The following is a 27,965-nucleotide window of genomic DNA, read 5'->3' as shown; positions in this document are numbered from 1 at the left end:
CTCCTTGACCTTTAATATATAGATAATTATATAATTTATATATAATAGATAATTGTTCATGTTTTATATATAATATCACAATCTGAACTACCAATTGTGTGTTAATTTCACAATTTTGCTATTGTGATGCCCAGAGAACGAAACTGAGGCCGTTTCTCAATCCGAAGGCTGCGGCCTGCGAGGTCACAAATGCACACTGCATACGTCAAAAAGCCTGGTTTATTTAAAATAACTGAGCATTTCATTCGCAGGTCATAAGCATATTACAACAAAATACTATTATATAACAATAATATGCAACTTTATATTTGTTCATATTCTGAAATAAAACAGTCTTGATGACGTATGCATCCTGGAAATGCGACCTCCGGAGGCTGCAGCCTTCGGATTGAGAAACGGCCTGAGCGTTTTAAATCTTGTCACGTGACTACAATTTAAAATTGGTGGCCACATTGATTGCCTGAAAAGAATTCCTGCCACATTCAGTTGTAGTGACTCTACCAAACCCCATTTAGTAAAATACACATTTGTAACCACTCAGTCCGCTGTTTTGTTTTATTCCATTTGAAATTACAATAAGATGTATGTGATGGTTCCTTAAGATTTTAAGGAAGGCGTTAGTAGACGCTATATAATCCTTGATTGGGGCCTCCCTTAGAGCCAGTGAGAGATCTGAAGAAATTCGCCGCTCTGCGACTGAACAGAGACGAAAGAGAGCTTAGAGAAAGTAGCCCGAGGTACATTGGTTGTTGCAGTCGGACTACCAGCTTTCTTTATGAGATTGAACCCGGTTATCTGTTGGATTTGTTTCTAACGTGACCAGGCTGAAGCTTACCAACGCGCTTGATGCGTGTTTGTGGCGCTTTTTGAGTGCAGATAAGTTTCCTAGCCTGCTAACCTGAATCATTAGCTACGACACACGCAAATAAACACGGGGCTTGTTGTAAGTTTGTTCTCCTTTCGTAAGCGTTTTATCGTAAGAGCGAAGGCAGAGGATGAATTAAAGAGCGGGAACTTCGCAGGTTGAGCCGTTTGTTCACGCGAAATAAAGTAATTCGGCGTCGGCTTTTTGATTTTAGCCAATTGGCTAATGAAGTGCAGTCCTTGTCAGTTAACGATTGAATCTGAAGTCTCAACAGATGTTTGAGTCTACTGTAGAGGTTGCGGGGAAATCAAGTCGACAGATAACATTTATTTATTTATTAAGAAAACGTGTTTGAGATGTGGACTGATTGCAGCATCTCTTGTAGTTTGGCGTAGGACAGGTAACTTAGCAAGCAGCTAGCTGAGGTATCCAGACGGGGAGGGAGAAGGTGTTCTGACACCGTTTCAAATATCAGGTGAGTTTGAGAAACGTGTTTGGTTTCCCTAAAGGCGATTTAAACAAATGTATAGTTTATCTGTGGCTTTGTACTATTACTTTATTGGTTCATAAGGCTTCCCAGCACTCTGTAGTTTTCTGGCTGCCTCGTCATTTGCTAGCAAGCTCAGATTACACGGCAGTGAGAGATTTACCCGATACTAAACCAACTCATAATCCCGACCATTTTTATTCCTCCCTCAAGTACCCATAGTCTTTAGGGATCTGTATAACTCATTGAGCTAGTTTACACAACAATGAGTAAATACTATCACATAAAAGCTTTTAAGTTGGTTTTCGATAGGTAGTTAAATGTTTGGTATTTTTTTTTTTTTAAATCTAAGTACTAAACAATTTACCTAACCAACAGGTGCCCAGAGTGTCTGATATTGGAGCTTCACTTTAATTTCACCACCTTCCTGAGTCATGGAGAAGGATGAAAATGGTGAAAACATGGTGGAGACAATAAAAGACTCGGTAGTTAACTCTGCCTATAGATATTCCAAGGTGAGACATGTTTTTTAGAGGGGTAATATCATAAGGTGTCAAATTTTAGTTAAACGTACCTTTAAAAACATTGTCTTTAAGAAATCAGAACCGATAAACAGACCATAGCCATTTTTAGCAATGTATTTCTGTTAAGATGAGATCAACAATTCTGTTCTCAGCAACTTGATGATAATTCTACCAACAGAAGTTGTTTGACTAAAATGTTTGATTGTTCCCAACATTACAAACAAGCAGTTCAAGTTTTAGTTTGTTTGACATTTGCAGTTTGTGCAGCACATGTCAGCTCTGACAGTTTTGATCGCGTCAATGACATTTCTCATGCTTTGTAAAATGTAAACAATATTAGACCTTATAGCAGACCCACTTGCAAATAAATGCATCGCATGTCAAGAGAGGATGACATAACTCTAATTTTGTACAGAATTGGATGCAAAAAAGTTACTCTAAGGGCCAAAGAAAGGGTGCAATACATGGTCACACAAACTAAGTTGTTTATTTGGCATACTGTTTGCTTTCTAGATTTTTTGCTGATGAATAAATGTCTGTTTTGCAGGAAGAGCTTTTGGAAATCAAAGAATTGCCTATTTCTAATGAGAGACCCGAGTGTCTGTCAGAGAAATATGACAGGTGAACTTCTTTATTTGAAATTTGTATAATTCTTACACCATATCTTGCATTACGATGATGGGTAAAGGAAGTTGGCATAGTTTTGGTTACTGTTTATTTTCTTAGATATAGCTTAACCATCAGTCCTCTTTGTTGTTTTGTTTGCTAATTTTAGATTTTTTTCCTCAGTGGTCCTTTTTTTTTAACACTTGACAAATGTAAACCATGATCTTTTTAATTGAGAGTGTCTACGAAAGTAATTTCAAGCATTTAACCATACAAAAATATAGCTGTGCCAAACAGATTAGTTTCAGTTATTAGAAAACTAAATTTTTATTTAAAAATATTATTTCTAAATTTTAAAGGAAAAGCAGCCTTTAAGAGCCTGGATTAAATGCAAACTCCTTCAATATTCTTTAAAAATCCTCCTAAAGTGAAATTTAAAGAAGCTTCTTGGTAAAATGACACCAGTATGATTTTGCAATTTCTGGGCAAATGGTTTCTGCACTTTAGATGATAAAATATAACTGTTTTAATTTATTTTGAATTCTTTTGGCCCCCATCATCATTCCCACAGTTAAATTTTTGTTATACCATAGTTTGGATGAGTTATTTTTTTAAATTCTGTAATGGGGAAAACAATATAAATAAAAGTGAGTGTTTCAAAACTTGTAATGCACAGACCCAATACCCTTACACAGGTTTCCTTTCTAAATTGTTTACGTTCACATAACAGACTGTTTACGAGCATAATCGTTGTGTTTTAAAACAAGCCCTAGTCATTGGTCTGTACACTCTGCAGCATATCAACTAATTTGTCTCTATTTGTAATGTTTCAAGTATTGAAGTGACTAACGTTACTTTTTTTCTAATAGCGATGGGGTCTGGGACCCTGAAAAATGGCATGCCTCCCTATATCCCTCAGAAAACAGCTGTCCTGCTGAAGGATACAAGAAAGACTATACAGAGGACAGAGTTCCACTGAAACGCAGAATTGCAGGTAAAAAAAGCTGTTTGACCAGAAATAAATTGTTGCATGATGCGGCCTGTTGTTCCTTAAATTCGAGTTGTTGTTTTTTCAGATCCCAGGGAACGTGTAAAAGATGATGATCTGGAGGTGGTTCTTAGCCCACAGCGTCGTAGTTTTGGTAGTGGTTGCCAAGTAGCGCCCACTGCCGTTCCTCGGCGTCCTGTCAGCCCTCTGGAGAACAAAGAGAATGAAACCCTTCGCCTGGCTGGTACACGCCGCATAGGGAGCGGCCGTATCATACCATCGCGTGTGTTCGAGAGAGAAGTGCGAGTTGAAAAAGAGAGGGAGAGGGATCGAGAGCGTGATTATAAGGACAAGAGATTTAGGGTACTGAGCTTGATGCAAAATAAAAAAAAGAAATCAGCGCAAAATTATGTAGTTTAAATGTCTGTTGTTTAATGTCTGTGTCCTGCTACAGAGAGACTTTGGAGACAAAAGAGTGTTTAGTGAAAGGAGAAGAAATGACTCGTATGCAGAAGAAGAACCAGAGTGGTTCTCTGGTGGGCCCACCAGTCAGTCCGAGACCATTGAGCTTATTGGTTTTGATGACAAGATTTTGGAGGATGACAAACGGAGAACCAAACGCTCCAGGAAGAAGCCAGAATCAGTCAGAGAAGGCGTGTGACATGCCATTCGTAAAATTGTAGTATACAACCTAAGTAACATCTCTGCGTCTAAACATGTCAATAACTTGGAATGAATGCCTGATATGATGAAGCATTCCCCAACATGCTTACTTTTTCAATCTTGCTCCTACAGTTGAGTGTAATGGTGGGCTCTCAGAAGACCCTGGGGTCATTCAAGAATCAGGAGCGGATCAAGAGGTTCCACATGCGGAGGTTCTTCCTGAGCAGCCCCCTGGAGAATTTGACTTCAATGAGTTCTTCAACCTTGAAAAGACCATGCCTGGCCTGGCTTCGGTAAGACATGGGGAGCACTGCATGCTTAAGGGTGCTGGGCACAAAATATCTGTACTGTATTAGGGTGAGGGAATGAACTGAACACATCTAAGATTCTTGGGCTTTGATATGCATCAAATATTGTTGTGGTTAATAGGAATTTTTGAAAAGGTGCTTTCTAAACGTTTCAAACTATACCCTTACATTTCTGTTTTTGTCTATTATCCATTGCTTTGTTACAATTATATTTCTTTACTTGCTTGAAATTAGCTGGCTAACTTATCACAGTCTGTCTAATGTTACTTCTTTCTATAATGAATACTTTGTATTCCTCACTTTGGACACTTTGTGTTTAGTTGGTTTGGACACACACATTAAATGAATTAACATAACCATACATAGTTGGATGGTGGTGGTATTCAGAACGTTTTAGCAAGCTCGATAGCATCTGTTGTTGCCGTATACAAGGACATTTTGCAATTGTGGTTGTGCATCAAGCTATTTGTTAGTTTATGTAGAAAGATACAAATTTATGCCCATCTGACTTAAGGCTAATGTTAGGTATGAGTCTTATTGGAATTTTGGAAGAGAAGGGGGTTATGTATATTTGGTATATTTGGTTATGTATATCGGTCCTGAATTACAATTGTGTGGAGATCTTTAAATGCAAACGTTATCCGAAATGCCCATTTGTCACCAATTGCGCTAAGCCGCCTGCAGGCACTCTTCACGTAAGTGTCATCCACTACCGTTTCCACCGTTTCCTCCTCTTCCATGCTATGACGCTTGACCTAACCAAGCGCTCTTCTCTTTACAGATGATTGAGGATGTTCTCGGTGAGGGTCCGGTCACGGTCAGCCGATTCAGTCGATGGTTCTCCAGTAATTCAGCAAAAAGTCCCTCCGGCAGCTGCTCTAGCAGTCTGCGCTCCACCCCTCACGAAGAGCTTGAGAGACTAGCAGGTACAGCGTTTTCTCTAGGATTTTTTCCATCTGTGGTGACTGGGCACAAATGGTGGTTAAACCTCTGCACCCAAGAATCAGAGTCATAAATGGGGTATAATTAAGTAGCCTAAATGAATAATAATATTATTATTATTATTATTATTATTAATACAATTTGTGAACGTTAGCTGTAACTCTGCTAAACTCTCATCGGCCCAGTTAAAAATGCACAAATCCAATGAAAAAAAACGAAAGAAATCTGCCAGCAACCAGCGGAAAATACATATTAAGTGTATTTACGTAATATAAACTAACATTTATTTTATTATGGTGTCATTCCCTTAATTTTTTTTTATACATCTTTCATAGCAGTTTTAATATTGTCTGCAAGTTCTAAATGTATGTTTTCATTCACACATTTATTTTTAGTCGCCAATGTGAGAATATTCGCGCTGTCATGCCCTGCTATTACTAAAAACCTTTAAGACAGAGCGTGAACATGCATAATCACAGGACAATTTAAATATGACTGCCTCTCAGCGTGTATGGAATCGCAGGGTCAAAATGGCTTTGGGTTTTTAGACCCGGAGCCCGATCATGCCTACTGAATCCTGACCCGTATCTGCACCACAAATGACATGTTAATATTCTTTCACCCATTACATCAAATGTGCATGCTGGACTCAGCCTTGGTTTTCTGTCTGAAAACAGATGAAACACGGTCTCCCTATCTGATAGGGCTGAGTATAGTTTAAATATTTTTGAAACCTGTTCCTAAACTATACTTAAATCGGATTTCATGAAATGGCAATCGAATAAACATTGCTTTACACAGTCTCCAATAAACATAGGTTTTATTTTTTCCATTTGTCTACTTTTAACAAGTACAATAAACCAGTGCAAAATAAGGGTGTGACCGTGATTATAACCGTGAGCCCGATGGTTATAGTTAAACACCGTCATTAGAACTCTATATGTCTGTTTATTGTTTTTCACCAATGTAACCCTTATAAATAACTACTAGATAACTCGTATATCAAATATTGTTAAAGATGATTGCACGTGAGTTTACACGTACACGTTAGTAAACTTGCTGCCCAACATTTTATACAACACTCTTACATTATTAGTTTGTGTCAATTTAAACGCAGCATTTCTTCCTCTCGTGTTTAAACTTAAACCTGTTTTCCTCAAAATCCTGATCAGCTGACTTAAGAATGAATAACTTTTGTTTTAGACGAGCTACGAAAGAAACCAAATCTGTTTCTTGTATCAAAGCCTTAAATTTATAAAATTTCACCATGCATTGGGTTTTCCCAGATGGTATTAAGGGCGATTTATAGTCGTGCGTAGGTCCTACGGCGTAGCAGCGACGGCGTAGGTTCCGCGTCGGTTTTCATTTATACTTGTGCGTCGCCGTCCGCGTCGACGTGCAAACACACGCGAAACCGCTGGTTGGCAGTAATCACGCTTGTAACCACAGTAACAGCAGAAGTCGTCAGAGAAGAAGAAGCTAAGCAAGTTAACCCACAAACGAAGAAGAAATAGCAACTTGTTGTGTATAATTTGAGAAGACCAGCAATGATGGAAGTAAATAAACAGCGACTTATGTTGCAGTTTGAGTTAAATCACTCCTCAACTTGGCACATCTTTGTTTTCACCGTCTCAACCGGAAATACCTATGACGCAGTTTTTTTTTACCTGACGGGAGGGGTTCTGGTGGACCAATCACAGAGCTTGCGGTCCGCGTAGAGCCGACGCGCTGTTAGGAATTTTGTGAGGTGCGCGTCAGGCTACGCAGAGCTACGCACAGGCTACGGATAGCCTACGCCGTAGCTACGGCGTAGCACCTACGCACGACTATAAATCGCCCTTTAGCCTTGGAGCTACACAAACTAGTATGTTAATGATGTGTTTCAGGACTTGATCCTCAAATATTGAATCAGGGCACGTCCCTGTATTTTACCCCAATCCCTTCAGTGGAACACAAGGAGAAGGTTGACATACTGGAGCTGCTTCATAAAGCCAACATCGACCTGAAACCACTACTGTCCAGCCTAAATGTCAACAAGGCTCGCCTAAAGGAGAGCAGTAAGTAGCACTTTCCTTATGTTGCGGTGTCAAAGTAGAGATTGTAATACAGGGATTCTCCTAAAAGGACAATTGTTTGCTAGAGATTTTGAAATGGCCTTGATAATTATATTTATTCCCAAAGTGGTGCTTTAGGCACTGCAGAGCTGTGATTGTGCAATGACTTCTCTGTATTTTCATGTGCCTTGTTGTAGCAAACTCGGGGGTGGTGTTGTCTTTGGAGGAGGTGGAGGTGGGTCTGAAAGGACTGAAGGTGCAGCCTCAATCGCTACCTCAGAGGCAGCCGAGCGGAGGAGGCGGTACTCCCTTCATGGCAGAGCACCTGGAAGAGGCTCTTACGGGAGGAGCCGGGAGTGCCCCACGAACGCGGGACCCTGACATGTCTGCTTTTAACAAGTTGGTGAGCACCATGAAGGCAAGTGGAACCCTGCCCACCCACCCCAAAGCCAGCGGGAGCAACGTAAGTGTGATTGCGCTTGCATGTTTGTATAAGCACTTCCTGCATGCGGTCCTGAGTCAGGTAAAGCTGAATCATGCAGAATGGACCATGCATTTTGCATGCAATGCAAGTCTCGTTTACTTGCCAGTTAGTCTGGGTTAAAATTTTGTGGTGTTGCTGCTTATTTTGACTAGTGATGGGCATAAATTTGTATTTGGCAGGTGTGGCTGACTTACATTTGTTGTGAAGGTGCATGCGTGGCTTTGCTTGTGCTGTTCTGTCCTGTTCATAGTTTGGCAACTATGCTCTAGTTTTTCCTTGTTTTGCCATCAGGCTGTCATTTTTTTGGAGCACCCGTGTAGATGCCAGCAGTGTCTGTGTGATGTATTCTAACAAGGCTTGATGGACCAAATGGTGTTTGTGGAATTGCATGCTGTGTGATGGCTTGCTAAGTAGATCTGTTGTCTGGTCCATAACTCGAATATAAACCATTTATAGACCACTGTTTTCTTTTTTAGTTACAACAGCAGTCAGTGGATCCGGCTCTTGTGGCCTTACCTGAGGCTCAGGTACCTGCTCCTCAGCAGAAAAACATCTTTCAGGTGATCTTTCAAAATCTTACTCTTTGCAGTCCTTTAGCAATGTTCCAGGTCCAATACAATTTAAGATCCAACATTTTTAGTGCAGCGTTTAAGGCACAAGTTAAGATTATTTTGGTGGTGAGTTACTTTTTGATTTGTGGTGTTAATTTTCTGGCAGTATGCAATGAATTGCTTTACTCCAACCACACAGCTGGGCAAGAGATCAAAGCACTTTACTAACATTTATCTTCTGACTTCTGTGCTTTAGGAATTGATGGTTGCATCTCATGGCAGGGCTCCTCCTGCCCCTGTGCCAGGCCTCATGCATCCCCGTGCCTCACCCCCACTTTTCCCACAGAGAGCTCCTTTACAGGACTTTTATCAAGGCATGACACCTGTAGCAGGTGAGAGTCCTGTATGAAATGTGTTATTCTGTGCTGGGTAGTTGAACTGGTGTTTTGGATAGCACCTGAAATAACATTTTGAGTTTTTCACTGCAGTAAGTTTCTTTATTTTTTTTAATTTAGCCATGTTTAAACGTTGAGCCAAATGTTCTCTTTGCCCATCTTACATTGTGTACTTGTTATCTCAGGGTTCCCTGCTGGTCCACAGAATGTGTTGGATCAAATTCCAGATTTGCATCGGGCCAGGACAACACCACAGGTTATTAGTCTTTGACAATGTTGCAATGCAGCAAGATTGTTCTCAGAATGAAATGTGTAGATTTTCTTAGTTTGAGATGATTCAGAAATGAATCTTTTATTTTTAGATGAGAGCTTTGCCAATGGGAGTGGATCAAAGCAGTCTGGAAGCCTTGTTCCAGCAGGAGCTGGCAGCACATAATCGCCAACAGTATCAAAGCTACAAACAGCACACTCAAGATAAGGCGTATCGTAACAGGTACTGCACATTTATCTGAATTTATAGTGAGTCTCTTGAACTTCAGCCGTCTTTTAATCAAATTTTTTGTGCTCTTAATTAAGTTGCAGAGAACACATTTGTTTAAAGTACATGTATTCATAAGATAGCTAATCCCACCATTCAGTTTTATAATGAATAGGCAGTGTCTGATGTGTACATGGACTGCTCCAAATACCCACACTTGCTGTCTTTGCACTTTGACTACTTGCATGATGTATTTCCTGTATTTGGCCCACATTTTCTAGTGGGTGTAAAGGTCCCAAGCATGCATTTAGAATTATTCACCCGATGGGACATACTTAGCAAGTGTACACATTTATTTTATGTTTATTGTCTTGTGTTTTTTTTATTTTTATAAAGATTCTGTAAGATTGCAATCCTGTTTTCAAAATAAATTTTTCAATAAAACCTAATGGATAAAGTTTCACGATTTACATCCAAAACGTGATGTATGATGGACTATGCCAGTGCTTCCAATCCTGGTCCTTGAGGCCCCCCTCCCTTTTTGGAGGAGGATGATGGGTAAATAAGGAGACATCTAAAGGGCTGTTTACACTTGGTATTAAGATGTGTGTGTCTCTCTCGTCCACTTGTGATCTGATCGATGAAAACACATTACGTTTACACCTGGTATTTAAATCTGTCTCTTTTGTCCACTTTCGACCGCTTCTGTCCTGAATACTGTGAGGGGGTGGTCTGGAGACGGTGGGCGAGTCTCTCTGCTGTCATTCAAACGCGAGCGGGAGTAATTATGAGTTTATATGGACGCAAACTAATATTATGTCGGAGTCCGATGCTTGTTTAGCAAGTTAACATGCTGCACAGAGCTTTGTACGTTTATATGTTGGAGCTTTCTCTGATTTTGCAGTGCAATTGATGAAATAGGATTGTGCAACTTTCACGCTTTCAAAATGAAACTACGGAGAACACCCGCAGTAGTTTTATCAATGAAAGGCTAAAAATAGCGCTGTTCACTGTATGTTCACGCCAGAAGTCAAAAAAAGACATAAAACTTGTTTAATACCTCAGATTAGATAAATGGGCGGAGAGAAGGCGGTCGCGTGTGGCTGTTCGAACACATTCAACCACATTTGCGTTCCGCAACTCCATAGCGATCCGATTGAAAGTGGTTTCGACTACCTCTGGATGTGGCCGAAAGTGGACGCGTTCAAAACGTTTTGAACACCGTTTACACCTGGCATTAACGTCGTCCACTTGTGATCCGATCGACGAAAACGCATGTTAATGGCAAGTGTAAACAGCCTCTAAAACTCTCTGGCAGGGGGGACTCGAAGACCAGGATTGGGAAGCACTGGACTATGCTACGATGCTGTGGGTTAGGGGCACTGCAATTTGCCAGTTTTAAGACATGGGAGAGTCTTGCACACTTCCTGTTCGCGTACAAGACCGCAAATGTGGGTATTTGGATGCCGCCATAATCGCATTATTTGACTTGAATCTTTTTTTTCAAGACAACCTAGGATGACTCGTTCTCCTGGACCTCATCTGCCTGGCCGGACCTCTCCTGGCAGTGCAGTTACTAGTGTGGTTAGTAAAACTTAATTGTGTTTTTTTAGCATATTAGGGAAGTAGTTAATCCAAAAATGAACACTCTCACTGGTCATTTCATACTTGTGTTTGTCTATGAAACATACAGTAATTGTACCATAGAGCAACTGTCGGGTTAAATATCTATAGGTGCATTAAGGTTTTTTTTCTGCAGTTGTCCGCATCCTTCACTCCCACCTCTGTGATCAAAAAAATGTACGAGTCGAAAGAGAAAAGTCGAGATGATCCTGGGAGCCGACCAGGAAGCAAAGAGGACACCGTGAACTCTCATAACTCTCAGGAGGGTATGACACAATGCATACATACAAGGAGACCTTTTATTCTCCTGAATTCCTGTATAGCTCAGTGGGAGAGCAATGCGTTACCACTTCAGAAGGTCATGGGTTCAAACCCAGGGAACACATGCCGAATAAAGGTATAAATGCCAAATGCATAAAGTTTTATTCTATAACGCCTGTTCTTTTCCTTTACAGATGGACCTGCATCACCCAGTTCCTTTCTTGAAGATGTGGACACCAGTGGCCCTCAGCCCAGTGGGGTAAAGGCATGCTCCACCCCTGTTCCTAATCCAAATCGTAAAGACCCAGACCGACCCAGACCTCCTTCCGCAACCGGCCACCACACTCCCACCTTGCTATCACCAGGACCTTCCTCTCCCTTCCCCAGACCACAGTTGTACCCAGTCCCTCTGCTTCCCCACGTCCCCTTGGTCAGACCTCCACCCCAGCTTCACCCAAGTGTGATGCAGAGGATGCTGGCTCAGGGCATCCAGCCTCAACAGCTTGGACCCACATTGTTACAGACAGGTTAGTGACGCAAATGTCAGAATTTCCAATTATGAGTCTTCCTTTTTAGAAATTTGTCTCTATCCATGTCTTTCTTGATATGTTAGCATTGTTTAGCAACTGAAAACTGTGAATAGTACAGTTGTTAATCTTTCTCTCTCTTCTCTCTGTCTGAACAGGCATGTTTCCTCAAGCTGTAGATCTGTCTCAGCTGCAGGGTTTGCCCCCAGCCCTTTTGGGGCAACCTCTGTATCCCCTTGGTCATCCAGGGCATCCGCTTATGGCCCCCAGAGCTGCTGGACAACATGTACAGTTAGCAGTCATGCAGCAACAGATGCAGCAACAGATGCAACAACAGCATAGACCCAGTAAGTACAGCTGAGGGGACGTTGTCCCAAATGGGTTTTTGAATAGATTTGAATGGTTCTGTCTAGAGAACTGGGTGGGCAGTGGGTAATCGTGATGTAGTTAATATAAAATGTAACAACTGCAAGGGAAGGGTATACATTTTGTTGACCAGCCAAACTGGTATGACTATTATTTAGGTCAAAATGACAAATATTGTTTGTCATTTCAGTGCTAGATTTAAGCATGAGTCATTACTTTGTTGTTTTTCAGTTAAGTACAGGTAATAAAAAGTTGTTGACTTTCTCCACAGATCTGCATGCGAGTCCATCAGGAGGCCTCCAGTCACAGAGCCACGGTCCCCATCGGACGAACCATGCCCAGCGGAGAGGGGGCAGCCCTACTCTGGGCCTGGCCAAGTGGTTTGGCTCTGATATGTTGCAACAGCCCCTCCCTTCCATGCCTTCAGCTAAAGTAATCAGTGTCGACGAACTTGAGTTTCGCCAGTGATGACATCCTGTAACCAGTCTGTGGGAGTCAAGACACCCCTTCCCTTCCCCACTTCCCTCTAGTTGGAGATGTGAACTTTGATTTCTACCATTATGTACAGATGGCTGAGCCCCGTCTATTTTTCTGTGCTGTCTTGCAGGTGAAGTTTATTTTTTCCTTTTTTGAAGGCCTAAAAGTTAAAATGACAAAGGGAAAAAGACGAGTTCCGGACCTTATTTTTTTCCTGCCGCTATTGTCAAGTAATGTAGTTACTCCTTGGTTTTTCTTTGTATTTTTGTCTTCGGTTCTTGCAGTTAAGAGAGTAAATAATGTATAGGCCTGAATTGTACAGACTACGGGAATGGATGGCTTTTCCACGTTGTACATAGAATTTTTTTTGTTTCTTTTCTGTCTGTATGTGGGGAAGGTTTATCCTGCTTTGGAGGCAATGAAAAGTTGCTCTTTCTTTGTCGAGTCACAAACAATGTTCCACAATTCCCATTGGAGGCTGATCCTGGGTAAGGAATGGGTGGCACTGCTGTTTTGATGGAATGGAGATGTTCGCATGTGTAGCGATGTAATGCATCCTCGATCCAGATTTACGTGCCCTTGAAACTTTTGCTGGAATATTGAAGCCAAAATGTTCTAAGAACTGGGCCCGGGGACACTCTTCCACCCCAAGAAGCGAATGCTTGTTGTGCCTTTTCTTTCTTTTTTCTTTTTTTTTTTTAAAGAAACCCCTACCCCATCCTCCCTCTAGCCTGTCTTCTCTGTCACCTATGAGAAGTAATGCTCAGAATCACATTTGTTTTAGGGTGGCAGGGGTTGGAAATTAAGTGTGCTATTAATTTAAGAAGCACAAATAGATAAATATTGAGAAAATTTCAATAAAAAAAATCATTCACATAAAATAAACTTTGACTCATTAATTGGGATTTTTAAATTAGCTTCTAGGGAAAAGCATGGGTTTCAAATAGTTGGGTGGCATACTATATGGTAAAAATGTAACCGGTCACATCTTTGTACTTGCATACCCCAGTTTTATATCGCCATACTGTGTATGGGCATCTCAAAATGTTTTCTCTAAGGTTCTAAGAAGTTCATTTTAAATATAGATTGACTCTCAAGTATACTACCGCTAGATTAACATTGATTCTTTTAAAAGTTAATCAGGACTAAATGTGCTATCCTGAACCCTAAAGCTTCTTAATGTCTTAAAGGGACAGTTCACCCAATAAAGAAATTGTCATTTTCTCATCCGGCGCATTCTAAACCTGTATTAATTTTTTTCTGATAAACATAAAAGACCATAATTTATCAAAATATCTTAAGCACAGTTGACCGTACCCATTGAATTCCATTGTATTTGTTTTTGCTACTAAAGTCAATGGTTCCAATTAGATGTGTTTACCATCGTTTATCTTTTGTGTTCATCAGACAAAAATTAATTCATACAGGTTTACAACAACATGACAAAATGAGAATTTTCATTTATGGGTGAACTATCCATTTAATGTATATCCCATTTGAACCATTAATGGAGGCTTTCAATTTTGTACATATTTTAAGATCCCCTGAAGTCCCTGAAATGTGCAGTTTTGTTTGATGCATTAAAACAGGAAGTTGGGGCAAGGAATCGGATATGCAAACGTGCAGAATGATGTCATAAAATTGTTGTTCAAATTGACAGAAGTTTTGAATGCTCTCATATTTTATAAATGCTAATTTTGTAAATGTTTCGAAGCATCTTAGTTTATATACAACCTCATGTCTAGCATATTTTGACACAAGTGAGTGAATATTAAGCATCGAAGGATCTTTGCTCAAACCATGTAAAGTTTAAACAAATTAAGTTCCTCATGAAATTAAAATTTAAACGCACTATGGGGTGATTTCCTGGACCGGGATTATCTTAAACCAGGACTAGACGTTAGTTTAATTGGGAAATAAGTTTGAACAAACATGCCTTACTGAAAACATTACTTGTGTGTGTTTTGAGGCAAAACAAAGAGCACTGATGTATTTTAAGATCTATCAGTGCAAGTTGTTTTTAGTTTGGACAGCTCTTACATTTATTTTAGTCTAGGATTAGTCCAATCCCTGTCTGGGAAACCTCCCCAATATGTTTTAAGTCCTAAATATTAGGAGTCCAATTACTACTATTACTGATTTTATTACGTTTATTATACAAAATTTTTAAAATGCATGGCACACTGAAACCAAAGTTTCCCTCTTGTACAGTGGTTCTCAAACTTTTTCGGCGTGCGACCCCCTTGTGTATGGTGCATTGTGCAGCCCCCCAAAAATTATAAAAAATGTCAAGTCTTAAAATTGTAATTAAACAAAACCTATTAAATGATACACTTTAGTCATGTTGGTTAGCCTTATTTTTCTGAGGTTTAAATACACAGAATTTATGATAAATTAATGTATTTTATAAAATGTCATTAAACTGGGGCCCCCAGTTTGAGAACCACTGGTCTAGTAGTAGTCTATTGTCTCTTTATGTCTACCTTTACAGTTCATACCAGTGTCCACCTGTCTAATGTACGCGAGACCGACAGAACGTGCTGATGTCTGTACAAAAGCACAAGTTTAGATCGATATCAAAGATATTTTCCCGTATGACTGAATTGTTCTTACATAAATTATATTTTAAAGTGGTTACAGTGTGTCAAAAAAGGGAGTCTGCTGTCATGTCGTACATTTGGGGGAGGGGGCTCCGTGGAAAACAAGGATGTGAAATGTATCACGCGCTGGAGGGGGGTCGACTCGACAACCAGGAAGACGAACGCTAATCGTTAACATAACGCAAATAATAATATTATTTAATCTTCTTGAATCAATTATATCGAGCGACTTGAATGACTTTTTTACACTGTAATAAAACGGAAAATAAAAAATACATACAACACCCCCCTCCCACCAACCAAAGGTCAAAGTTCACAGGAAGCTGGGGGGCTGCCATTTTTCCCCTGCTAACATGTTCGATGCTAAAAAGGCGAGGAACGGTGGTCGTCGCTGAGCGCTTGTGTTTATTGTCTCCCGTTCGCTGTACGTTTGCCCTCGTCCGCCTTTTCCGTCGCATGCATTAGGCTCGGTTGTTGAATGAAGACGGCATGGAGAGGATCGATCAGCCGTGGAGTTCCTCCTACACGTACCAGGTGAGCAAACACAGCGCTGAGATGCTACACAACCTCAACGCGCAGAGAAAAGATGGTGGCAGGTTCTGCGATGTTATCTTGCGCGTCGGAGAGGACAGCTTCCCGGCCCACAAGGCGGTGTTGGCGGCGTGCAGCGAATATTTCGAGTCGGTGTTTAGTTGTCGGGCGGGGGACGAAGGAGAAGGCAAGGAGCTGGAGATGCACACGATTAGCCCTAAAGTTTTCCGAGACATCTTGGACTTCGCGTACACATCCAAGATCGTGGTGCGTCTGGAGTGCTTCCCGGAGCTCATGACGGCGGCGAAGTTTCTGCTCATGCGATCCGTCATCGAGATCTGTCAGGAGGTCATCAAACAGTCCAACGTGCAGATCCTCGTGCCGCCTCCTCGCGGAGGCGAGCATAGCCTGTTCAGGAGCGCCGGGGCCGCGGAGCAGCTGTCATACCCCGTGGACGGGAGCGTGTCCAACGGCGCCGTGTTTACCAACAATAATGACAGCGACGGTGCCGATCCGACCCAGTCTAGTAACGGCGCGCAGACAGTTGATCGCTTACCCGTTTCCCCGTTGGAGTTTCCCGGAAACCACCTGAACACCGAGGTATCCCCGGGATCAAAACGAGGCAGAGGGAGACCCAAAAAAGAGCCCGCGTCGGAGCCCATTACGTACAATAGCACAGCTCATAATAATGATGGTGGGGTTTGTGGCAAGATCTTTTCCGATGACGTCCAGTTACGAAGCCACGAAACCCAACATGGGGCGTTTTCCGGTGGCGTGAATCTCGTCGCAGTGGACGGTCCAACGATGATTCCGCACTCCCAGGCTCGGTGTCAGGAGAATGGACTGCCAACGGATAACCGCAAGCGCGAGAGGACGAGACGACACGTTGCGTGCGACCTATGCGGAAAGGTTTTCCGGGACGTGTACCACCTGAACCGACACAAGCTGTCACATTCGGGCGAGAAACCCTACGCTTGTCCAGTGTGCGGGCTGCGGTTCAAACGGAAGGACAGGATGTCGTACCATGTACGATCCCACGACGGGTCTGTGGGTAAACCGTATGTCTGTCAAAGCTGCGGTAAAGGTTTCTCAAGGTGTGTGCGACTGATTTATTTACTGATATACAAAGTTTATGTATGTGTGTTCTCATTCTTAATAAATGGCTTTGCCTTTTTTAGGCCAGATCATCTGAATGGACATATTAAACAGGTGCATACCACAGAGAGACCACATAAGTGTCAGGTGAGAAATATTGAACTTCACATCTTGTCACACAAAAACTTTATTAACTTGTAACATTATTCATGAAGTATTTTATAAAAAGCAATTTTTATCATCTCATTTCTTTCAAAAACATCTCAATGAACCAAATGAAGGGTCTTTATGCAAGTCTTCCTTTATGAAAATTAACAATGGTTTTACTACAGTTAAAAACAAAAAAACATGGTTACTGAGGTAAAACCATGGTAACCACAAAATAACCATGGTTTTGACAACCATGGTTTTCAAAAACCATAGATAAACCATGTTTAGTGTAGTAAAACCATAGTTTTGCTGATAGTAATCAATACACCAAAAAAAAACATGGTTTCTACACTTCTACCACAATAAACCCATAGTTAATTTTTGTAAGGGTTAACCATACAACAACAGTACATGGCTTTAGAAGCAACAAAAATAGCACTATATGTCCGCTTATAGTCTTTATTTGTAATGTCTTGACTATTCTCAGATTTGCAATGCATCCTTTGCGACGCGAGATCGACTGAGATCACATCTGGCATGTCACGAAGATAAGATACCATGTCAAGTGTGTGGGAAATTTCTCCGGGCTGCCTACATGACTGACCACTTGAAAAAACACAGTGAAGGACCTCATAACTACTGTGGAATATGCAACAAAGGTACTGGTCAAATATATGTAAAAAAGCAGTAATATCAAAATGTCACTTAGATGAACTTTCATGCAGAACCTACCACAACATCAGTATTATGTGTATGGGCTAAGCAATTGTCAGCTAATGAATCATGTCATTATTAGCACTGACATTGGTGTAAGTTAAACCCTTTTCACACAGAGATTATGGAAAATGCGTCTGGGATCATTTGATTTTGATTCATTCACACTGCCATTGATTTTCCGGAATCTGCGTGCATTTACCCATATGCTGTAAAGATCACGTAAAAACCTGTGACATATAAAGGTTTTTCCTGCAGTTTCTGAAGTTTGCTTATTATCTGTGATTTTGCGATTTTTTTGAGAAACCATTCAAGTGCATATTTGTTTATGATAAGATTATAAAGAAGCGTGTGTCGGCTGTTCTGTTATGCTGGTGAATGATCTCCGCTTTAATAAGGATAGTGACCAGCTTTGATCTCTGCTTCCGTCCAGTTTTCAGATATTTTTCGTCATGAATGTTAATCTGCACTCTTGTCAAATATCTGAATTGACAATAAGTTCTTGTTGTCAAGCTACGGGACGCCCATTACGGCATTGTTTCCGTCTTTTGTTCACACACAAAGCTTTCCATTAATATTTCGGCTATGTACATCCACTTTATGGGAGCGATCCCAGAACACTTACGGGACGTGTTTGTGTTCACCCAAAATGCTTTCTGCCAATTTTACAAAAATTTTCTGGAATCAAATTGCTGTGTGAATGGGGTTTTAGTTTAAAGAGCCCATCTTGATGAAAATTGGATTTTTGAGGCTTGTAGTTGTCAGTTAGTTTTAAGGCTGCTTTTAATTTTTACTATATTAAAATTTTACTATATTCGAATAAATTATGAGCAGTTTCAATTTGGTTGACCAAAGTGGGGGGAAGGTTTGATTTTCACTTTTATTTTAATAATAGGGCTTTGGGCATAAGACCAAAGTATACTTCATTTTTACGCATACACAAGCATTCCCGCACCTTCGAATGCACAGCCTTGCAAAGTATACTTCAGTTGACTCGTACATGTACACAGGTATTCGATGCATGGGCATTGCAACAAATTGCAATACCTTTTCTGTCCTATATGCTACATACTCCTGTACGCACATGCGCTACCAGTGCGTACAAAGTATGTAACGGAAATCTTGCGCCGTGCATACATACAGTACACGCATACTATTCTGATAAAGAAGTTTCCGCCACATGCACTATACGACACAGCATGCTTGTGTACGTGCAAAAAGTGAAGTATACCCAGGGTTTTGGGATGCTAATTTAAAGTTAAAACTGTAATGTACTATGGAACAACATATTGTACACTTTCCTTCACTCTTGAACTAAGTAGGAGAATCTTCTGTTTATTACTGTATGTTTTTCGTTTTTTATTTGTTTTCCCTACTTGTTCTTTCGATGGTCTCAGGTTTTTCAACCGCATCCTACTTAAAGGTGCACGTAAAAACGCACCACAGCTCATCTGTGCTCCCTTCGTCTGCACCTCATCAGTTCCCTGAGCCGCGCACCAACAGACCGCAGATGCACAACGGTGCCCCTTACCACTCAGGACGTCCGTGCGCAGTGGAAGGCAAGCAAGCCTCTCCCCGCAGCGTCACCTGTTGCTCACTCAATTGCTGTATTTTTCACTGCTGCTTATCAGATTCTGCACCCGCTTGCATAAATGCTCACCCGCAAACACTGGTTTTAGTGCTGCGCTTGTTTTACTGTAGTCATATTTGCTTTATTGCAACATTATTAGCTTGAAATGAAAATTGGACCCTTTGGCTGTTTATTCCAGGTTTCATGTTATTTAATTCCAGTTTATTTATCTAGTATATGTAGGGTGAATAATATGTATTGCAGGAGTAATGCTAAGTTATGTCAGTTGGAAGGATGGTTTCATAAATGCAGTTTTCTAAGCTCCATTTAGCGATATTTTAGATTTACATTAGTAAATTAAATAAATAGTTGCAGCCCTAATCCATCAGCTTTGTCTGCTATTGAATGCTAGTCACATTGCTGAGCAGTTTAGCATGGCCACATGTCCCATTCTGTTTGTTGCTTACAATCATTTTCATTAAGAGCTGGCTTAACAAGCATTAACTGAACAACTTTCATTCATGCATGTCTGCATATACGTGCACATGTACATGTTGTTCATTTAGTTCTGTGGATTCAGTGGACCTTTTTCAAACAGTTATTGCTGTAAAATCCAGCAGGTTGTTGTTGGTAATATCCTTATTATTGAATTTGATGGAAAATCATGTTAACCATGTTTAAAGTTTCTTTAAAGCTGCAATCCGTAACTTTTGCCTCTCTATCGCCATCTCTGTTTGAAACATTAAATTGCAGTGATAAAGCGATGCGCCTCGCTAATCTGCACGGATGAATCTGATGTACATCCTAAAGTCATATATCTAAAAAACAAGAGTCAAAACTTGTTTTAGCACAAGCTCTGTCGCATTTGGTTTTCAACTGGAGGTTTTCCACAATTTGAACTTTCATTGTTTTAACAACAAATGATTCCCAGATGTCAGGACATAATGAATTGACATGTTTGCAAGATATTCCCTGGAAGATCGTTGCTTAAAACTTTACAGATTAAACTCTGCCATCTAGATGATAGAGAAGTTTATAGTCTCATTATAGTCACAAGTAGGGATGGGGCGATAAATGGCGATTGTACACTAATAATACGGGGCTGATAACGATTCTGAATTGCAAAGCCGGTATTATGCACCGGTATTTCATGTATAAAATCCTTGTTAGTTTGAGTCGTTTATATCATGCATTTGAAAAAGCAACACTCGTCAAACATAATTATTATACATATTTTTTATTATCATGACAATACTGGGAAAAATTGTGAAGAACGGCAATATAAATATAAGCTTAAGCTATATCCTGGAGGATGCGTGTGTGGTGGTTCTTCTGCGGCCTATATTGAGTTTCTGCACGAGATCGCCCCTCTGGCTTTTGGATGTAGCGGCATTTCAACGTAATTCATTGAGAAGCATAGCAAGCATCAACGGGTGATTTATCGGTCCATCCCTGCTATATAGTCACTCACTATAGTTTCAGCAGCAACAACATAAACACACGGCTTTTGTTGACTAAACGCAACTTCCAGTAGACTTCCACATGGCACGGATGGGGCGTTCCGCGCGAATCGAGCCTTGAAGCGGGAAATGCGCGAGTTGAAAAATCTGAATTTTGGCGGATTTCCGGGCAGCAGTAACCAATCATGACCTTGCTGTAGTAGTGGCGTGATTACAGGAAGCGAGCGGAGTGGCGGAGTCTCTGCAGAGTCGAAGAATCCCCTCCCACGACGCGAATTTTCGCGTGAATTTCTCAAATGACTAGAATTTCACGCGCGAATGAAGGGAGTGCACTCAAATGTTCAAGCGTACAACTACGCGTGAATAGCGCGTTTTTGCCACCTCTACCGCGGCTGGTGTAAACGCAACATAATGTAGTTTTCATATTTCAAAACCTTTTAACAGTAATAATAATGGAGTAACTGTAATAATTTATTAATTTGTGACAAGAGTATGCAGCAAACCAACACAAACCTCCGTTTTTTGATAAATGTATGTATTAAAAATAATACTTTATTGCATTTTTGATTTATTACAAATAAATGTAAACTGCTATAAAAAAGCTATATTTTCACCTCCAGACACTTCCGTAAAAAAACGTTAAATTGTCGTCTTTAAAACAAGACCAAAATTAGGTTTCTAGACCAAAAATGCCAGAGTTATATTAATTTGAAGATGTACATTACCTTTTAAACACGCCCTCCCCCACTCAAAAAAGGGCTGTGCTAGTTAAAGGGTTGAAAGTAGATTGTTTGTTATAACAAGGGAAATAGATGACTAATAAATAAATCTTGTTCATATTTCATATCTTGCGTTACTGTGTAAAAGGAATTTATACAATGTTAGCGACAGATTCTTAAATTCTTGCCTGGCTGCCATGCTTGTCATCTCCCCTCGTATTTGGCAAACCAATTTTTTTTATTTTCAACAAGGCATTTGTCTCAGTGATCAGTTAGCTACTAGCCAGACTGATAAATCACATGCGTCCAATGACACGTCTTCAAAGCTGTTAAACAAGCTACAATCGCTCCATCTGGAGCAACACACATGTGATGTAGCCTGGTCCTCTTTTTTTCTGTTTAGGACGTGATGTATTCATGCAAATTGTATTTCCCGCAAAATCTAACGCGCCAAGCAAATTATAAATTGTTGTTACCTTAATGTTGCGAATTATGTAAGATTATGTTTATTTTTAACTTTAAAAGTTAATATTGCAGCTTTAAAAAAGCAAATCCGGCAATTCTAAAATTTCAACATAGGCTACTTTGTTTATCAAATCCATTATCTAATAAGTAAAATATTTTAAAGTCTGTGTAAAGTAATTTCAGAAAATTCTTTCTGAACACATTATAAATGTTAGAAATGTTTTGCTAAAATCCGTTGGAAAGACCGAATTGTGGACCCTGCTGAAAAAACAATAAAACCATTTAAAGAAAATTCTAATGGTTTCCATTAAAATACCAATAGGAACCATTAGCTTTTACCATTAAAACCACTACACTGTAGTGTGTTTTGGGCCATATTCCATTAGAACTAGGGATGCTAAACAATTAATCGTGATATATATATATGAACACATTCATGTATAATTTTAAGAAAAAAATGTATATATTAAGTATTTATATTTATATATAATATAAATTATACATAAATATACAAATGTATATACACATGTAAACATTTCTAAAACGTATACATGCATGTGTGTACATTTATTTATACAAAGTTATTATACACAGTTCACACACATATATGATGTAAACAAAAACTTTTATTCTGCTAACGATTAATCGCGATTAATCGTTAAGCATCCCTAATTAGAACCAATACAATTCCCAATAAAACCATTAGAATTTTCTGTAATGGTTTTATTGTTTTTTTCAGCAGGGGAGTTACACGCTTAAACAGTTTTTCCACATTTCTGTGTTCAGGATTATTTGGGTGGGGCTAAAACGGTGGCTCAATGATGCACTGATGCCACTGAGCATGGCCTCACCAATAACACAATCGTGAGCATTCATTCAGGTTGTAGCGCCATTTGAAAGTTGAGAGATGGCAGCTTTCCCGTGAGTGGGTGTGGTTTCAGCTGACAGCGGACACGCTCCTATATCAGTCAAATTTGGCTGGGTGGTTAATATCACATTTTTATCTCCGTGTCACCAACTGAGAACATTTAATTTAAGACTTTACACAGACTTTAAATGCATTGTGGATACAGGCAAATAGGGTGTAAATGGACAATTTGTTGTAAATAACTCCTGACAGGTTTCCGTTTAATAAATACGGCAAATACATCAGAAAGACATTTTGTTAACTTTACATCAGTACAGAATTATCACTACCTTCAGTATCAGCTGCTGGCTTGGCATGTAATGACAGAAAAAGATTCATAAGTTGAATTTTCATTGTCATTTTGAAAAGTAAATTGATGTTTTTAATGGTGGTTTCTGAACTGATGTGAAGCTGACGGTCATCTGACTGTATTGACTGTGAATTGTCCTCCCTGGCCTCTCTGTCTTCTCTATTCCTCCACCTCTTCGTTTCTGGGGCGGTTACTGGCGGTGTAGACCTTTGCACCAGTCGCCGACTCTTGGTTTCGTTTCCCGAGACAGAGGGGTCTTTTCGGGGGCTATCTGGGCCGGTTCTGCCCCAGCCTGTCCCTCCTGGCCTGAGCCTGCAGCCTGAGCTGCTCCTGGGTAAAACAGGCCCGACTCCCTATTTCTGGGAGTGCCGCTCTTCTGGAGCACCAGGGTTTCCACTCCACGGGCCTCTTACAGGTCAGTACGGGCCGTATGGAGGGTGGGAACGGGGTGAGCCAAAGGATGATGGGTGCAACGTCTGATCGGTTTCATTTCCATTGTATTTGGTGGTTATGAAAGAACTTGAAATTTTTTTGTCTGGTTTCAGTGGTGCTTTGTTTTTGTTTCATTTTTTACTTTTGAAGATTAGGAAGATGAAGTCTTTTTTTCTATCTTTGTTTTTAATGAACAACTTCGTAACCGTTTGCAGTCCTAATGACAACCTTTTTTATAGTTTAATCTGTATTTGGTCAATAAATTGTTCACCAAAATCTCACTTTCCCCCCTAAAATTGTTAAACTTGGGTTCAAAAAGTCATGGGTTCGAACCCAGAAAACACATACTGACAGTCTGCAGAATGTGTAAATGTAAAGATAGCCAATCACAATAAACCTTGGTTTCCATGCCCTGTTATTGATTACTAGGTCAACTAGTTAGTTAGCTTAGAAAATGTTTGTACTGAATGAAAGTATTGAATTTATTGCATTACAAAAGATGGCCAAAAGATCAGGTTTGAATGTTTTTACATATTTCAATTAATTCAAGGTCTCTCTTCCTCTTTCTTTCTCGCCCCTTTTCCTTCTCCCTGATCTCTCCACCCCCTCCCCACTCTGTGTTTATTTCAGACGGGCAGGAGAATTCTGGGAAATGCCCCCACCAGGACTCTGACGGGTCGGACACGGCTTTCGGCGACCTCTCCAACGGAAACGATCTCAAGCCTGAGCAAAAACCCGAGGGAGAAGAACTGGAAGTCACGTCGTTCATCTTTAACGGGCAAATCGACGACACGCCGACCACGGCCGGAGGATCCAAACAAAACGCAGACCCCGAAAAGAAGTTCGCTTGCGCCGACTGTGGACAGACCTTCCGTACGAAGTCTTACCTCAACAAGCACCATCATCGGGTGCACAAGAAACGTGCCGCGGCGGCATCCAGTCTCGGTAACCTCGGCTCACCCTTTTCTCCCCAACAAAACATGTCACTTCTTGAATCGTTCGGCTTTCAGATCGTCCAGTCAGCCTTTGCTTCCTCACTGGTGGACTCGGAGATGGGCGGCAGTGGAATGGGTTTAGAAGATAAATGACTTTCTTAAGATATTTCTTATAACCCTGCTCTTACTGGACAACCAAACATTCGATAACTTCGAGATTAGTCTGTTGTCTTATACTTCTACAACTTTTTTGTTCTTTTTTTAACATGTTAATGTTTTGACCATCATGGATGCTGTTTGCATTCCATGTTGGTATAAAGCAGCTAATCTGCCCCAACACACTTTTGATAAGTCTTTTACACTTGATACCCCAAATACACGGACATTGTGCAAGCTAATTTTGAATTGCCGCAATCCCACCTAAATTTTCGGAGACAACTATGAGTAATCTATCAAAATATTGCTCTGTTTATTTGTGCATTCGACCATCCAAAGCAAGACTGTCTCAACCAATGGGGAGGAGAGTTTAGGGTGGGACTTTCTGTTTATCCAGACAATGGAAGACAAAGTGGAGCAATTAGGAAAACGCCATTTACGTCATTATTTCTTTTGGTGGGGCAAAATTATTAACTTATCCTGTCTGAATTTGACAAGTATTAAATGATTATAATCCTTTTCATAACTTCAGTCCAAATAATGGCTGTTAGATCACTTATTTTTGTGTTTTTTGATGTTTTGGTTGACAAAAGTGTGTCGTTTTATTAATGTCCAACAGGGACCAATTTCAGGTTTCACTGTAAGATATAGCAAGAAGCAAAGAATATATTTTATTAACTTATTGATACTGGTGTCCAAGTTTCCTTTACAAAAAGGTATATATTGAGTTTTGTTTAAATATGCGACGTGCTATTTTCTTCTTGAATCATGCACCTGATTTGAGGGTAGTGTGAGCGATTTAATGTGTACATGAGAGCAATGACGTGTGTGTGTGTGTGTTTACGGTCTCTCCGATGTCTTTATCTCCAGAATGTAATATAAACAGAGGGCTTTGTAGTCTTTTTTAATATATCAGAGTTTTTCTAAGAGGTTCAATACATTCCTGCTTAAGTCTTGTCATTCATATATACATTCATATAAATATATATATATAACAAATTTGTATATGTATGGCCAATTATGTTTGTTTATGTCAATGGGATCCTTGTGTATATATTTTTTTCTTTGGCCTTGGTGAATGAATACTTTTTTTATGGTGGAATATAATTTAGTTTTAAGAGGGTTGATGTTTATACTGATAAATCAATTTTTTGTTGTTTCTTTAATATTATGCAAGTGTGTTTTGTGTAAGCCTGTTTCCCATTAATCTAAATTCAGTGTAAGTGTTGGTTACCTTTTTATTTTACCTATTTAAGTTAATAGTTTAGTGTACCGTAAATGTATTTGGTATGGCAGTTTGTACAATGCTTCAAGCGGTCACTCATGATGATGGAAGCTATCAAGTACATAATGCATACAAAACATGTTGTATGTCAATATATGTACTTGTATATGTTATAGGCGTACTGTTGTTATGTGCAACAGTAATGTGGAAAGCAGATTCACTGTAAAAAAAATTTAGGTTTAACTAATGTTACCTGTTTGGCTTAATATTTTAACTTCATTCAACTTAAAAATATTAGTTGACAACCAATGTTACACAACTTTTGAGTAAAGTTATAATTCAGTTAAAATTTTAAGTTTAAAATAAAGGCAACCAGGTAACTAAGTTGAATCAACTTTTTTTATGGTGTTGGTTTGAGCACCACATGCAAAAGTGTCTTCTAGAAAACTCCACGGCACAATATTGCTTCAATCTAACTGTATAATTAATCATTGCTTATTTCAAATCCTGTGAATATATATTAACAATCATCATTTGCCCCTAATGGTAACCTGATCTGAATAGTCACACCCTTATTTATAACCAATTTATTTTGTGCCCAATGGTATTTTTTGTCAGGTTGGTTATGGTTTTACATCACTGGAAACAATTTTTTAAAGTATGTGTGTATCTGTATGTTGCAAAGTGCCTTCCCAGTACTGGTGGTTGAACAGCTATGGGTTGGAAATTCAGTCATTAAAAGGACCTACCTTAAAATTACCATATACAAACCCAGTTGCATTGACACTTTTGTATAAAGACATGCACATAGAAAAGTGTACATTTGTTTGGTATATCTTTTATGTTTTTAGACAAAAATGCTGTTTCTCTGCAATTTGTGTCACGACGTTCATCAATTTTTGGACATTTGGATATTAGCATACTTTTCTATTGATGTTTGTTTTTGTACACTGTTTTTGTGTCTCTGTCTATTTGGTACAGAGATGGGTATACAATAAAATTGTATTTGAGAGTTTTCTTTTATTTGTGTGTGCGTGTATGTGTGTGATGAGGCAGTTTATTACATTTACTGGGAGTTCCCATCGATTAATGACTGTAGTTTCTGCTGTCTCGTCCTCAATGGTAATATTTGTTGCATTTGTTTTGTGAAAGTCCTAAAATACGATAATATGCTGCTTGGAATCGTTTTCATTTATTATTTAGCTGTTTTCACACTAAAATAGCCTAGAGGTGCATGGCGGCGTTTGGAAAATCTGGGCAATGTGGATGAAAAAAGGATAATGCACTGTCACCTATTGTAACAGGAGCGGAAGCACTGACAGTATACTCCATTCCTGATTAACTGTTGTTTGCAGTACATGGCAACATTAAATTATCTTTATATTAGGACATTTATATGGCTGTTTGATGACCAATTATCATCGGGGGAATAAATTTTGTCCCCACCAGGCATAAAATAATTAATCAGATACGGGGATATAAAGACCAGGGTGATGGATAATCCCCCCATCTCCCAGCAAATCGCACCTTGCCTGAATATGTAATTCAGTATGATATCATAAGGTCAAAAAAGATGGGGACACAGGGTTGTGATGCACCACATTTTTTTAAGGAGGCACAGTGTGTACACTTCATACTGTAATTATAATAATTAATGTCAATTAAAGGTGCAGTGTGTAATTTTTAGAAGGATCTCTTGACAGAAATGTAAAATAATATACAAAACTATATAATCAGGGGTGTATAAAGACCTTTCATAATGAACCCTTATGTTTTTACTACCTTAGATAGATTGAGACGTTTTTATCTACATACCGAGGGTCACCTTACATGGAAGTCGCCATTTTGTGCCACCATGTTTCTACAGAAGCCCTTAACAGACAAATCTTTTTTTTTACGAAGCTGTCTCAGAAGATGACATGTTTGTCTCGTGGCGGCTACCGTAGCTTCTCTATGCTTTTTAAAAGCGATGGGTGAGCGGTTAACTGAGCCATTGGTTGCAATTCACAACCTCACCACTAGATGCCACTAAAATTTACACACTGCACCTTTTAAAAAATACATTAAACCTTTTTATATGCCATATTTTCATGGACT

The 27,965-nt window shown here is 39.7% G+C and overlaps 2 protein-coding genes across 8 annotated transcripts; both read left to right on the top strand.

Moving 5' to 3' along the window:
• Positions 1-630: 630 nt before the first annotated feature.
• eif4enif1 (eukaryotic translation initiation factor 4E nuclear import factor 1) lies at positions 631-13,296 on the top strand. 5 transcript variants are annotated; one of them, XM_065279901.2, is made up of 20 exons: positions 631-737; positions 1,251-1,340; positions 1,731-1,867; positions 2,424-2,497; positions 3,352-3,476; positions 3,559-3,833; positions 3,925-4,123; positions 4,266-4,426; positions 5,223-5,367; positions 7,270-7,440; positions 7,635-7,900; positions 8,398-8,481; positions 8,729-8,864; positions 9,053-9,123; positions 9,230-9,360; positions 10,854-10,929; positions 11,105-11,234; positions 11,424-11,756; positions 11,915-12,103; positions 12,394-13,296. In XM_065279901.2, exons 3-20 carry the CDS (start codon positions 1,787-1,789, stop codon positions 12,588-12,590), a joined length of 2,844 nt encoding a protein of 947 aa, XP_065135973.1. In that variant the 5' UTR covers positions 631-737; positions 1,251-1,340; positions 1,731-1,786; the 3' UTR covers positions 12,591-13,296. The 5 variants fall into 5 exon arrangements, with proteins under 5 accessions (XP_065135973.1, XP_065135974.1, XP_065135976.1 ...); XM_065279902.1 differs by lacking the exon at positions 1,251-1,340 and having other exon boundaries at positions 665-737; XM_065279904.2 differs by having other exon boundaries at positions 669-1,340; positions 7,330-7,440.
• Positions 13,297-14,707: 1,411 nt separating this feature from the next.
• patz1 (POZ/BTB and AT hook containing zinc finger 1) lies at positions 14,708-26,891 on the top strand. 3 transcript variants are annotated; one of them, XM_065279905.2, is made up of 6 exons: positions 14,708-16,824; positions 16,909-16,972; positions 17,463-17,634; positions 19,087-19,248; positions 23,326-23,535; positions 24,183-26,891. In XM_065279905.2, exons 1-6 carry the CDS (start codon positions 15,689-15,691, stop codon positions 24,638-24,640), a joined length of 2,202 nt encoding a protein of 733 aa, XP_065135977.1. In that variant the 5' UTR covers positions 14,708-15,688; the 3' UTR covers positions 24,641-26,891. The 3 variants fall into 3 exon arrangements, with proteins under 3 accessions (XP_065135977.1, XP_065135978.1, XP_065135980.1); XM_065279906.2 differs by lacking the exon at positions 23,326-23,535 and having other exon boundaries at positions 14,717-16,824; XM_065279908.2 differs by lacking the exons at positions 19,087-19,248; positions 23,326-23,535 and having other exon boundaries at positions 14,727-16,824.
• The last annotated feature ends 1,074 nt before the right edge of the window (positions 26,892-27,965 follow it).

This window comes from Paramisgurnus dabryanus, chromosome 7, assembly GCF_030506205.2.
Source record: "Paramisgurnus dabryanus chromosome 7, PD_genome_1.1, whole genome shotgun sequence".
NCBI classification, from domain to species: domain Eukaryota; kingdom Metazoa; phylum Chordata; class Actinopteri; order Cypriniformes; family Cobitidae; genus Paramisgurnus; species Paramisgurnus dabryanus.
Note: the sequence above shows the minus strand (reverse complement) of the source record. Positions and strands in the feature narration are given on the sequence as shown.

Excerpts from the sequence above, each read along its gene's own strand:
- eif4enif1 (XM_065279901.2), top strand. The coding sequence starts at position 1,787 with ATGGAGAAGGATGAAAATGGTGAAAACATGGTGGAGACAATAAAAGAC. Across the intron at positions 4,124-4,265 it reads GCCAGAATCAGTCAGAGAAG|TTGAGTGTAATGGTGGGCTC; the intron begins GCGTGTGACATG and ends TTGCTCCTACAG. Across the intron at positions 11,235-11,423 it reads CTCTCATAACTCTCAGGAGG|ATGGACCTGCATCACCCAGT; the intron begins GTATGACACAAT and ends TTTCCTTTACAG.
- patz1 (XM_065279905.2), top strand. The coding sequence starts at position 15,689 with ATGGAGAGGATCGATCAGCCGTGGAGTTCCTCCTACACGTACCAGGTG. Across the intron at positions 16,973-17,462 it reads AGAGACCACATAAGTGTCAG|ATTTGCAATGCATCCTTTGC; the intron begins GTGAGAAATATT and ends GACTATTCTCAG. Across the intron at positions 17,635-19,086 it reads CTGTGGAATATGCAACAAAG|GTTTTTCAACCGCATCCTAC; the intron begins GTACTGGTCAAA and ends CGATGGTCTCAG.